General features: G+C 44.6%; 2 protein-coding genes across 4 annotated transcripts; one reads left to right on the forward strand and one right to left on the reverse strand.

The window, feature by feature from the left end:
• Positions 1-1,549: 1,549 nt before the first annotated feature.
• LOC6531520 (protein N-terminal glutamine amidohydrolase) lies at positions 1,550-7,944 on the reverse strand. Its single transcript, XM_002092283.3, has 5 exons — positions 6,701-7,944; positions 3,697-3,850; positions 3,349-3,497; positions 3,155-3,279; positions 1,550-3,092 (listed from the first exon to the last, which is right to left on the reverse strand). The coding sequence occupies exons 1-5, from the start codon at positions 6,757-6,759 to the stop codon at positions 2,962-2,964; spliced, it is 618 nt and encodes a 205-aa protein (XP_002092319.1). The 5' UTR covers positions 6,760-7,944; the 3' UTR covers positions 1,550-2,961.
• A 1,348-nt stretch (positions 7,945-9,292) lies between these two features.
• Positions 9,293-12,817, forward strand: LOC6531521 (solute carrier family 2, facilitated glucose transporter member 8). 3 transcript variants are annotated; one of them, XM_015195885.3, is made up of 4 exons: positions 9,293-9,526; positions 10,498-10,996; positions 11,065-11,373; positions 11,600-12,817. In XM_015195885.3, exons 2-4 carry the CDS (start codon positions 10,534-10,536, stop codon positions 12,394-12,396), a joined length of 1,569 nt encoding a protein of 522 aa, XP_015051371.1. In that variant the 5' UTR covers positions 9,293-9,526; positions 10,498-10,533; the 3' UTR covers positions 12,397-12,817. The 3 variants fall into 3 exon arrangements, with proteins under 3 accessions (XP_015051371.1, XP_015051370.1, XP_039228030.1); XM_015195884.3 differs by having other exon boundaries at positions 10,501-10,996; XM_039372096.2 differs by lacking the exon at positions 9,293-9,526 and adding an exon at positions 9,571-9,761 and having other exon boundaries at positions 10,501-10,996.
• Positions 12,818-13,847: the final 1,030 nt, after the last annotated feature.

Genomic DNA, 13,847 nt, shown 5'->3' on the forward strand with positions numbered 1-13,847 from the left:
CTGTTGATGTTTATAATCAAATATGATCTAAAATATTGACAATGAGATCGTTTTTGTCTCGAAATCAAGAAGGGCTCGTGGTAAGTGAGACTGATTGATGCCACTGAGTACGCTGAGAACAAACGATCTCGATGTTTTTCGTTCTCAATTTATAGCTGCAATCGAACGGCGGCTTTTGGGAGAGATTGCTACAGATAGCTTTATAGAGACTATTTTGGGTTAGAAACGGACCGAAAGACAGGCGGACATGGCTATATCGACTCGGCTGTTAATGCTGATCAAGCATATATTTATGGTCGCACTTTATATGGTCGCAAATGTTTCACTGCGTTGCAAATGGAGAAATGGTTCCTCCCAACTCGCGATGGCTTAAAAAAGAATATATTTAAAGCAGGAAACGTGAATAATTATAGTTCCTTAGTTTCTGGTATCTGCTGAAATAGAAAAATTAATAAATAAATAAAGTGCTTGGTTTAAAATGCAATTTCAAGAATATTTTATTGATCGGTATTTTTAATTTAAGTGGTATTCATATTGATTTTCCATTAGCGCGTCACATTTGCAGAATTGGGAGAACAATCATAATTCATTGATCCATAAATTGAATGTTATTACATTTGTTTTGACATTGGTTTTAGCTTTGCTTGCGTTTAATGTATGCATGTATAAATACTAGGGAGTTGCAAAAATATTTTACAATAACAATCAAAAGTACGATCGATAGTTGGTACGTTGGATAATTGATAGTTAAATAGATTAACAAAGGCTTAGGCCCATAAAGCAGGGAATCGTAATCTGTCGTAATCTTAGTTCTCAACGAATGTGTGCATTGAATGGGTGGCATTTTGGAGGGTATTACGAAGGACAACCCATGGATTTGAAACCACTTGCAGCTAGCGGGCTTGAATGCGGATTCCGGATGGAGGAGGAGGATGAAGTGGTTAGTCTGATCTGGTCTGCAATCGGAGGTTGACTATCCTTTGGTTGCAGATGGATCTGAATCTGAATCAAAGGCGGCTGCGGGTTACCATTGTTTGCGTTTATGCTCAGTTGCGATTTTGTTCAGTTAAATATGTATACTTATGTAAAAAAGAGTAAAAAGACGCTCAGTTTTCACGCTGGCGCCAAAACTTAATGATTAGCTTATAGCTATATATATATATATATATATCTGCCCGTTATGTATTCTATGTATTCTGCGCGAGATGCCCAATATTGTTAATATGCCATGTTATCGGGTGTTAGTAGAAAATTGGAAGAGAAAAAGAGTGGCGCATATGCTAAGTTACACGATAAGTATGCTCTATCTATGTGTCTAATTATAATTGATTTTTACACACTTTATGCAATCGCTTGCTTGGTGTTCGATTTAGCGATAAACAATTGTCGATGGACGATAGTTTGCCATCGATAAATACAACTCAGGGGTAATCGTATAAATATACTCGTATGTATAGGTATCTATCTAATCGCAGATACTTTGAGAACATTGAGAAACGTTTCGAGTTTTTTTGGTTGTTTGCTAGAGTTGTATAATTAAGAGTTTAGGTTTAACTTTGAGACTTTTGCACAGCATTTATTTTTATACATTCTCGTTTATGTTCTAGATATTCATATGTCTATATGGTATTCCCCATACAAGTACAAGTCGAGTAAAAACCTCTCTAGACGAATCCAATATCAATGTAAATCAGAAAATCAAAAATAAATGCGAGTTTCGTTAACTAATTCGAGTCAAAAGGTTGGAAGCCGAGCAATAAACAATCGAAAAAGTCTACAGGGACACTCTAAGGACATGCTAGACAGGGCCTTCATAAAGGAGAGGAGGTTTTTGAAGAGGAGCTTCAGCTACCGTAGGGCGTATAATGAATCAGTCTTTGCGCGTCACAAGTCATTAATCGAAGGGGAAACGATACGATAAGTATATCGAAATCAACGCTAAGCGGGGTTCGGATTTTGGGGTTTCCGGATGTGGGTCTGGGGTCTGGGATCTGGGGTCTCTAATGTGGATTCGGCTGGGGATCCTCGGGCATACAAACCGTACAAAAACTAGCTAGATACAAACATACAATACAATACGTCATTAGTATTATCATCGATTCGATTAGCATCGATTTGGTTTCCGTTGTATACAAAGTAGATAATATTTGAATTACAATTATAATTGCGGTACGAGTACGTAATTAGTGTAAGTACGATAAAACAAGTTAACAAGCATTAATGCAATTATCCGCCTCGAATTTGAGACGAGGCTAACGTGAGTTTAGAGTAGAGTGTAAGTTACAGTTAGCTGTTGTGGGTTAGCTTTGAGCTTAGCCAAAAATTGAATTACATAAACGAGAGCGTAGCATAGTATGCAAAGTGGTAGTAGATCCATATCCATATTCATATCCTTATCCATATGGTGGTGCTGCGAATATCCGATCAGATGTCCGCCGGCCGCCTTGGTGCTTCTCCATATCGCTTAGGCTTAGAGTTACAAAAAGTACACGGAGGATATAACGAATAAAAATCTCATCTCTGCCCTCGGCTATCATATATATATGTATGTGTGGTTGGTTGCTTTATAAAATACAATACAATACAATACGTACAGTAAAAAATGTATAATTAGATTTATAATTTCTTTAGAATTGAAGTTCAATGCATATAAACGCCAAGAGCTGCGTGGCGCCAGCGTTTTAACCCTCTTCTGCACTTGATCTCTGTTAACCTGAATACAAAAATACATTATCATAAATATATTTATATGTTCGCGTGTATATGTATGTATGTATATGTATGCAATTGGTAATTAACTGTCTGGTAACGACAACGACAAAACGATTTCGATACGGATTTGTATTTGCATTTGGATGTGGTTGAGTTGCTGGATGCGTTCTGCATCTGTGGGCTGTTGGATACATCGGATTCGCGATCCGCCATTCTAGATTCCCAATCCAGGATCCCCAGGCCCTCCATCTACTTGTTGTTCTGCGCCATCACATGTGGCGACTTGTAGAAGTTTTGCACGAACTCCGACAGGCTGTAGACCGCCCCAGGACCTTTTCCTGCGCTCATGCAGATGAAGTCCCCTAGACAGTGCATGTTCGCTATTGGAAGAAACGCATATTAGTCGCACATTCTTCACCGATTCACCAACTCAGATACGTACAGTTGGAGAGTATAGGTGGATAGGAGGGCGGTGGCTTGATCCAACTGCCATCCGGCCGACGCATGTGACGCCGATCCGATGAGAACTCAATGAGATATGTGTCTGCGGGTATGACTCTGAAGAATCTGTTCAACAAATACACACAAAACTGATGATCACGCTATATCCCTATAGGTATCCCTAAGGCGCCTCACCTGTGGTGCTCCGGACGCAGGGCCAGATCGGAGCGGAACGTCTCCGTCACGTACTTGTGGAAATATGTGGGAAAGGGCAGTGTGGTGTCCAGATCGAACACCAAACAGCGATTCAGCAAGGGATTGTGTATGAAGAAGACGTGGTAGTCCTGAAAGATTCCAAATAGAACCATCAATCTTGTTTATGAGTGCTATTCCATATTTGGTAGATCAAATGGTATTTGGTATTCAATAAAACGCAGTTTATAAACGATGCGTAGTTATCATATACTATAACATGTAACTTTCTCATAGTTCAGTTTCTAATACTGTAACAGCATTATCTTACGTTATGGTTCATTCACTCACCCATATCACAACTTGATCGTCGCCTCGTCCTGCCTTCTGGCGCCAAAGGGGCACGGTGCGTCCCTCGTTGGAGACGAAGACGGCGTAGCACTTGGACAGCTCCTCCGGCCGCGTCCGCTTCACCTGCTCGCATAGCTTCCACACGTTCTCCTCGCTGCGGGGGAAAACCAGAGGGGCTTAGCAATCGATTGATGCAAGATGCTTTAGAGCGAGATTAAGTCCCACAGTCGCAGTCCGAGTTCCAGTTCCAGTTCGGGGCTAATCCCTGCACGAAATGTCAAGTGGCTTAACTGATGCTAACCTTTATCAGCAACAGGCCGCCTGCCTCGTTGGCATTATAATAATCGATTTGCTTGGCACGCGGCTGACTTGGCTCTTGGCTTTTGGCCCGTGCCACTTGCCACTTGCCACTTGCCACTTGCCAGTTCAGTGTTTATGACTCTTTGGAATAAATTCCAATCAATTCGCTTGCCACACAATGTTGCTCGCATGTTGGCGGCCTCAGGTGCATGTGAGTGGGGCATTAAACTAGGTGGCACAACAAAGGCAGTCATATCAACAGTAACAGGTATAACAAGGACTCGCAGGGGTAGACTGGATTGGGTGGCAGGAAGAAGGTGGGAAAGCCCACTCAAGTGGCGCGGTCAAAAGTCGCGACTGAAAGTGGCTCACGGCAATATCGTGAGCTGGCGTTATTAATGCCGCCAGGCTGAGATTGCTTCAAAGTGCCGGAAAGGCAGTGGTTCAGTTGGTGGTGGTGGTGGGCTGGTTGCAGCCAAGACCCAGTTTGAGTGACTTGCTCAAACGCACACCGAAAGAAATCGCATTAAGTTTTGAATACTTCATTAAGGACGGCATAAAAAGGATATTTCGCTTGGAATTTTAAAGACTTTGAAAGTCAAGAAATACCTAAGAATATGCACAAATAATTTCTTTGAAAAATGTTTTAAAACAACCATCTATAAGTGCGCAGTGGGGGAAATGCCAGAAGGCAGTGTCTGAAACTTGCGGGCCGCCGCAACACGCGACCCACAGATGGCGCTGCTGTGGTGTGTATGCCGAGGAAAGTGAGGCAAATGAGGCAAACGAGAGCGGTGGGTTTTCCAGAGTTTCCCTGGAAGGAGAGATGAATCTGAGTGCAAATGTGAGTGCGCGAGCAGTTGCGAATTAATCAATGAACATGTCCTGCGGGAGAGGGGGCAGAGATGTGGGTGTATGTTGGGTGGATGTTGGGTGGTATGAGGTCAGAGAACGCAACGACATTTTATCTGGCCATGTAAATGGGTGTGCGTGTGTAAAAACTTTTTTATGTTCTGCGCCTTTTACTTGATATTTTTTGCCGCTTTGCCGCTGTTAGTGTGTGTGTGTGTGTTTGGGTGGGTGGCAGAACATAAAACTCATATCACGCGCCAGGATAAACAAGTCCACGCCGCCAATTCATCGGGGGACCGCCTGCCAAGTTGCCATTACTTAGTGCTCGTCGCCGCCATTGCCGCCATTTTTGCAATTAGCATTTTAAATATTGCATCAACGCAGGGAAATGCCACATAACACATAATCACATACATATATACATACATACATACATACATACATACATACATACATATATATGTATGTAGATACATACATAGTGTGGAGTAGTACAGTGTGTGTATTGTTTAATTTTTGCTTTGGTTTTTCGAATGTTTTTGTTGTTGGTCGCTCGGTCGTTTGTTTTATAGTCGAAACGCGCCTCTCGCATGTGGCCATAAAAACGAAACCCCATCCTGCGCCCGTCCTACCGCACACGCACACAGATACAGCGCACACCACACACCCACACACCAACACACAGCAACACACCAACACACAGCAACACAGTGGAGTGGAGTGGCACGCTGTTCTTGCTGGCAGACATGACCGTTTGACCTAATTTCTGGAGCTGCGCAGCGCCAAGCGGCGCCGCATCAGGATTTTCAGAAACAGGACTCGAATGCGGGAGGCGAGAGGGTCGCAGGACTCGGAGGACTCACAGGAGTGAGTGGGTAATGAGCGAATTTGAATGCAAAGCGGGGCACGCCGACGACCGATGAGGAGATGGAGCCTGAGATGGAGGTGGAGGTGGAGGTGGAGGGAGGAGGTGGAGCCACGAAATAAGCGATGGGATAATGAAAACCATCCGAAAAGGAGGCGGCACAGGACGTGAAGGACACGGCAGCGTGGAGCGGCGAATGTTGTTGCCAAAAGAGATAACGCACAAAAATAAAATATACATAATTAAAAGAAGCAACTCCCGTCCGCTGGGACTGGCCAGGCATGCGATGATAATCATTCACACAAGTGGGTATCATTTGCATCGCTGACTTAGTTTGCCTCTCAAACTCCAAACGGTGGTCGCTCGCTAAGGTGACAACGTTGAAGTTTAACTTTAAGTTTAAGTACAAAAGCATTTGCTAGGACAATACAGAAAGGAATAATGATATTTTAAAGCTTCGTCAAAGTATAACAGAAATTTTACAGCATTTGTTATAATTCCATCTTTGAAGTTTGTAAACAGCTATTTCCTTTATCTTACACTGATGTTGGAATATGAATTACTAAATAGCAAAATGGGTCTGTGTTTTATTGTGGTAGATTGCTTTTCCTATAACTTCTATTAGATAAAATACAAGAACCTGCTGCCACGTCGCACCTAGCGAGCGAGCACTGTGCTCAGTTTATTAGGCTCAGGAGTATTCCCCACAGCTCGGCACTTCCCCTGGGAGCTAGCCTACATTGTACATATTATGGCCAAAAGCTGCGCTGCCAGCGTGTTAATATTCAGGTGCTGAAGGCTGGGTGAATGATTTCGGCTGCCTAATGAAAAAGTTTTCCATCTCTTGTTGTTGTTCTCGTTTTCGTTTGTTGTTTGTTGTTTGTTGTTTGTCGTTGCTCGCTGGCTGTTGCTTTTGTTCCTGCCCATGGGCATGGACTTGGACATGGGCATGGGCATATATGTATATGTTCTTGGCCATGTACTCACCAGTAGCAGGACACGTAGGAGCAGTCCGCTATTTTGGGAAAGAGGAAGTCCGTGGTCATCTTGATGCGCTTCGGGATCTGCGGTGCTTCTGCTTCTGGTCGCCTCTATTGCTATTGCTATTGTGGCCGTCGCTGTGGCTGTGGGTATCCTTGGGCCAGCAGCTGTGGGTGGGCAGCCGAGATATGGATATGGATATGGAGATGGGATGGAACTAACTGTCACTGGGGACTGGGAGATTGCACGAGACACGAGAGGAGCGGTATAGAATCACTGCATTATGCGACGCTGCCTGGACAAAAGCAGGTTGTGTGTATCCGTATCTGTAAGCGTAATCTGTATCTATGTCTATGCGGTGGCATCGGAGGCTGCTGGACGCTGGCTAATCCTTATCCCGATCCTGCTCGTGGCACTGGCACCCACTCGGCGTCATTCCTCCATTCCCACGGAGGCTGCAATCCAGATGCGATGCGATGCGATGAGATGGTAGAGACTCCTCTGTTTTTATATTTTTGTTATTTCTCCTGTCTTTTTCTGGCTTCCAGGATGCTGCTCACTCACACTTGCACACACTAACACCGACACATACACATACACATACACATACACATGCACTGGGGCTCTCTCGCAAAGGAGCCGATTTCTCGCTTTCGCTTCGTTTCGTTTGGTTTCGTTTCGTTTGGATCCGTTTTCGATTTTTGCGAATCAAATTATGCTAAGGAGCCAAGGAGACAAGGAGCCAAGGAGCTCAGGAGCAAGCAGCTCAGCAAGGATGCTTCGGCTGGAGCTTTAATCCCTTGCTGCTTTTATCCCTTTTCCAGCAACTCCTTTTCACTCGTTTCGGGATCGCACACCTGTCCGCAAAACAAACGCGCTCATCCCCCGCAGAATTTTCTGTTGCACTGCAGCGGGCGTGCGGATGAGTTGAGGTGAGGATTGGGGGGATGTTGGGATTGGGGGGCTGACCAGGTGACTGAGCCTGGGGCAACACGCACTCAGCGACCCGTGGAGCTTGTATCTCAGCCGTGGAATCTTTGTATCTGAAGCTGGAGGGAATCCTCAGTCAGGAATCCTTGGGGCTGCAGGCTGCGTGCGTTATTCCCTCTGTCAGCTTTTCCTTTTCCTCTTTCCTTCCACGCTCTGGTGGTGGCTTTTCCGCTTTTTTTTCTTTCTTTTTTTTTTTCTGCTCGGCGCACTCCGCTGCGTGTGTTGTGTACGCGTTCCCGAGTTCGCACAGTGTGACCCACGTTGCTGCGTGCCGGAATTCCAAGTTGCCAAGTTCTGTGGATGATGCGAGAAATGAACGAGTTCTGCTTTCCACTGAACCGAAAGCAAAAGCGCGCGCGATTTAAAAAGCGCAAGAGTAAGCGACAAAACGAAATGTATAAATAGGCAAATGTGTGAAAAGCTTTTTCTAAAACTAAGGAAATCTAACGATTTTAAAGATATGTAAATATATATGTGAACAATTTTACTGAATTGTGTTTTATTTATTTTAAAAAATCTTTATTGCAAGCTAGTTTTTCTAACTAAAAAACATATTATTTCTAAAAAACCTTTTATTCAAAAATAGGAAATTTCCAAGCTCTACACTCCAATAAGCATTTAATCCTACTAGAAAGTAACATATCCCCAATCAGAATTCTATTTAGCGAAGCAAGCAAACAGTGCTGCCCATCGCATAGAGACTAAAGTTATAAGCTATAAAGCGCGCTGTGCATTGCTCACTGCTGCGACGCTCCGAGCAAGCTGACACCAGCTAACTGCTACAGAGCGCTTCAACGGTTTTTCAAATTACTTTAGATGTCAATAGCTAAAGCAAATATTTGTTGCTAACACCTCCGTTAATAATCGCTATCTAATCACTCGTGATTGCTCGTGATGCCCAATTAAAGGCACGCAATTTTGGCCAAACCAATTAGTATTGTCTCATTTTTACGGCACTCGACAAATATTGCGGCAGGCAAAGCGAAAGACCTTTCGTTCGATAAGATAAATCTGAAATCTGCGCAGTCCGTTGTGCAGTGTTGTGCCATTGTAAATGCCACTTGAGAACACTTCCTCCACACCCAGGCGATGATGAACGCACCGCGAGTTAATCGTCAAAACTGATAAGCGGCATAATATCTGCGCTATGCCAGTATATATGACAGGTTGACTTAACTCACCCAGATCGGCCAGAAATGTGATGTTTAATGGTTACTTAATGTTACGGAACGGAACCCGTGCCCAAAAAGCCGATAAGGACACAATCGGAGAGGGAAATGAAGGGCGCATATGGAAAAGTGCATCGGCATATTGTCAACCCATTCCCTTTTCCCATTCAGTCACTCAGAATCGCAACGAATCCAATCCAATCCAATCCAATCCGATCCGATCAGCATTACGCCCATTATCAGCGATCAAAGCGATCAAAACGATCATGACACACATTAAGGCAAATCTATCGGGATGACGTTCCTAGATGGCGGTATACCACCAGTACTCCATACCGCTTTATCGCCTGTCTGTGTTCACCAGAGAGAGCGAGAGAGAGAGAGAGAAGGCGGCGATGAAATCCGTATAGTTTGGGGACTCCAACGTGGCAAGCGGCATTCAGTTGGCTCCAGCGCTTTACCGTCGACGGGTTCGCTCAGCTCAGCACCGTTTAGCTCCGCTCCAAGTCGCTAGCATTTCAGATTTAAGCACTTGTATCCATCCATCGAGTCACGACATCTTATTTTTTGGTGAGCGGCGCAGAACCTGTTTTCCCAGCCTCGTGGATTTTTGGGCAGCAGGTTCTCTTGAATCCATCCAGTGAAAATCCCATCGCAACTTCTTCACACAAAAGTAAGTGTAACCCGATTCCGAATGGAATCGTCTGCCATGCGGATTCATTGAATCTTAATTGGCATCGATTGATCAAAGCATCGCGCCCTACACCACTTTGGGATCCACAAACAAACGAACACTTAGCATCACTCGCATCAGCTGTGGCCCAGTCCCACTTTCCATACCCAGTGGACAGCGAGGGAACAGGGTCAACAATCGCCGCACTTCTTATCGCCTGCACTTCTAGTTGTTGGTACGCGTATTAGCTACATAGCTGCCGATGGCAAGGCCATCTTCGAGGCGCAATCATAAAAGTAATAAACTAGAAAACAGCGAAGGAACGTCAGATGCCCACAGCGAACTGACAAATACCCTTCCAGAACTTACCTTTATGTGGGACTCGACTACACGTGGGAGTAATCCGGTTGTGCTCGAACAAGGAAACAAGTTTAAAACTCTCTGGGAGTGGGGCTCACGCTCTTGTAATCATAGATATGCTACATCAAGTGCTAATTAACTTAATAGTTTTAAAAGACATGAAGGTATTTAATACGCACTCTCATTGTTCTATGTTTGGCAAAATACCAGTTTACTTTCGGGTTACCATGTCGTTTAGTGATTTAAAATCTGAGTAGCCAGTGTTTTCAGTTGGCGCTAGAAGTCTAGCCGTAATCTATTGTGTTGCTATAAAGTTATAAAGCAGTTGAGCTGGGCAAATATTAAACCCTATACTTTATACCAGCCTTGTAAAAACTAAGCTTTATGCAAAAGACAAGCAACGAATGAGTAATCAAAAATGATGAATTGTTTGTTTACTTTTCCCGGGACTACGGCACTTAGAGGCAAATTTGCATTAGCCTTTGTTAGGGCATGGGCCATAAACATTCGGTTAGGGCCAGTTATCTGAGCAGGAAGTGTTTTCCCACCGTGAGAATGCCAGCAAATGGCCGGGGTAAAAGAATCGTTTACAAACTTTTCCTCTCTTTCAGCAGCGATAAGCGAAATCTTGCCCGCCAACGAACAAAATGGATGAGCAGCATCGGAACCTCAATCAAAATGGCAGCGAATCCAATGGCAAGCAGGCCAGGATCGTTTCGGGATTGGATCGACCGCTGAAGACACCTCCGCCTGGCGAACAGACAAGGGCAGTGCGGCGCCAAGTGATCGCTGTTATCCTGGCCAACGTGGGTGTATTCTCAACGGGCATGACCCTGGCCATGCCCACCGCCACTCTGCACCAGCTGAAGGACGTCACGGAGCCAGTGCATCTGAACGATTCGCAGGCTTCCTGGTTCGCATCGGTCAACGCTCTGTCCGCTCCTCTGGGCGGCTTGCTGTCCGGCTTTTTGCTGGACAGGATCGGCAGGAAGAGGTCCCTGATCGTGCTCAATGTGCTCACCATTTTTGCCTGGATTCTGCTGGCCACACCCAGTGGGAGCGATGGAATAGCCTTCTTCTGGCAACTCATTGCCGCACGATTTATACTGGGTAAGTTAAACATCCTTAAGCAAATATTCTCTATGTAGAAGTATTTTTTGATGTTTGAATATTTATAGGTGTTGGCATGGGACTGGCCAGTGCGCCACCAGGAGTCTATGCAGCCGAAATCAGTGTGCCCAAGACGAGGGGCAGTCTCATACTCGGCACGTCCATTTCAGTGGCCGGTGGCATCACGATTCTCTACGGGATCGGCTACTGCATCCGCGATGACTTCCGCCTGATTGCCCTCATCTGCTGTGGCTACCAGCTGGTGGCCCTGCTCTGCGTGCTGCCACTTCCGGAAAGCCATTGCTGGCTTCTGTCCAAGAAGCGTGTGACGGAGGCGAAGAGATCACTCAACTACTTCCGCGGATTCAACAAATCGGGTGAGTTCTCTGCTTGCTCTGACCTTGAGAAGGAACAAGAGTAATACTTTTTTCAATGACAAACAAATGAAAGTCACGTAGAGCCTTGTATCAAACTGAGCGATCAAATAGTGATACGTATGAAATTGAAATCGCTCGAGTGCTTGGAGTTCTCGCGTCAACACATTTCAATTGAAGATTATTATCCCATAGAACGTATTGTATAATGTTTTTATTTCTCCCACAGATGAAATCACCCATCCCCTGGTGCTCGAAGAGTTCCAGCTCCTGCAGAAATCGCTGCAGCAGAGGAACGCCGCGGTGAAGGAGTCCTTCTGGCGGAGTCTGCGCGAACCGGAGGTCTACAAGCCACTGGTCATCCTGATGAGTTTGTTTGCCTTCCAGCAGCTAACCGGCATCTTTGTGGTCATCGTGTTCGCTGTGCAAATTTCCCAGGAGGCGGGCATCGAAATCGATCCCTTCATGTGCGCCGTGCTCATTGGTTTGGCCCGCTTGATCACCACCTGCCCCATGGGATATATCCTGGAGTTGTGGGGTCGTCGGAGGGCCGGGATTATCTCCACTTTGGGCATGTCCGTGTGCATGTTCCTGTTGGCGGGACACAGCCAAAACGATTTGCTCAAGGAGGTTCCATATCTCCCGGTGGTGTCCATCGTGGGCTTCATTGTGCTGAGCACCCTGGGCCTTTACACCCTGCCCTTCTTCATGATCTCAGAACTTTTTCCGCAAAAGGTCAGAGGACCCGCCTCAGGACTCACCGTGGCCGTGGGCATGTTCATCTCGTTCGTGGTCCTGAAGACCTATCCCGGCATCAAGGAATACCTGGGAATGTCGAGCTGCTTCATATTTTTCGGGGTCATGGCTCTGTTTGCCCTAATCTTCGTTTATCTCGCCCTTCCGGAGACCCGTCGTCGAACGCTGCTGGAGATCGAGGAGCAGTTCCGATCGGGTCGCAGTCGCAAGTCTCAGAATCAGGCTGATGTGGAAATGAAGGAGGTCTTTGTTCGAAAGCCGGAGGAATAGTGTGTTTGGTTAGATATCGGCTTTGAATGATAAGCTAGATGAACTAGCTTAAGTAGATCCCGTGAAGTGCTTAGTACTGTGATAGACTATTAGCAAACGCCACCAGACAATAAGAAAAGTAAGATGAACATCTGGATTCTCCGCGGGTGCTAGAGTAAAACATCTTAAGATCGAACTAATTTGTAAAATTTCTTGAATGTAAACTAGCTTTCGACCTTTTAGATTAAATCTTAAGTCGACCAATCACTGCTATTCTTAATATAAGTCAAAGAAATTATTTAAATATAATTTGGAAAATGTTTTACCATTATAAATATACAACATTTTTGGTACCACAACATAAGACTATGTTACCAACTTAGAATTAATTCTCTTTTAAATTTTAATAGATAACAATAATAAGTGAAGCATTCCTCAAGTATATTTGGTTTACTTTGAGTAAACGTGGAATCAAGTAGATTAAGTCACCCTAGAAGCGGACTATTCGCTGATAAGAAGCTGGTAGTTTTACCAGCTCACAAACACATTCTCACTCACTCACCTTAGCACACCGATATTTTCGAGCACCTGCTCTCTACAAAGTGATATAAATTAGTAGCACGCATTCCGACTTCCCCTCTCACCTCGATCTAAACTCTCAATCAATCACGGAACTCAATCAGAACGCTGTTCTCTGTGAAAGTCAAGTTCGTGGCCAACGTCATTCGTTTTACGATTGAAGAGAACGAGAATGAAAATCAACTTTAGTGCCAACGAGATATACATACATGAAAAGCGTAGCTGGTTGTGTGACTTCGATTTCCATATTAAGGCTAAACGAGTATGCAAACTTTTGTAGGCGCGTCCGATTTACACAGAAACGAACACAACATTTTAATTAGCTACATGTAGGAAATGAGAAGTAGTGAACGAGTAGTTTCAAGAACTTGGAAAGCGATCTAAATATTCAGTACTTTATAAACCAGTCAGAAATGTTTAATTTTTTAGCTTTTGGCTGGTAATTAATTAAAGCGTAGCAGAGGCAATTGCCAGCAATTAGATGCCGATCTGCTTTATGGTAATGTTAATGGTAATGGTAATGTCGATAATGACGACTGCTGCACACAACTGGCTGCAGTCTGGGCCCGAAAACCGAGCCCTACATTATGCCATCGGCACTCGAGAAATTATGGAAAAATCTGTTCTGCTTTGGTCGTTAACGAGCAGGAGTTTCGGCAGATTCTTCGTGATGCGTGTACCTCGAAAAATGTGAACACGCTGCAAGGAGCGCGTTAAAAGCGCATTCTGCTCAGGCATCCGCCTTCCAGTTCCTGCCCCTTTCTTTCCTCAAACCGATTCACATATCAACACTCGCAGAAAAACTATGTACAAGTGTGTATACATATCAAAACATAATCCCAGGTAAGAATTATTATATATAGTGAGTGATTTGTTAATATATAACTTTTTAG

This window comes from Drosophila yakuba, chromosome 2R (assembly GCF_016746365.2).
Source record: "Drosophila yakuba strain Tai18E2 chromosome 2R, Prin_Dyak_Tai18E2_2.1, whole genome shotgun sequence".
Lineage (NCBI taxonomy): Eukaryota > Metazoa > Arthropoda > Insecta > Diptera > Drosophilidae > Drosophila > Drosophila yakuba.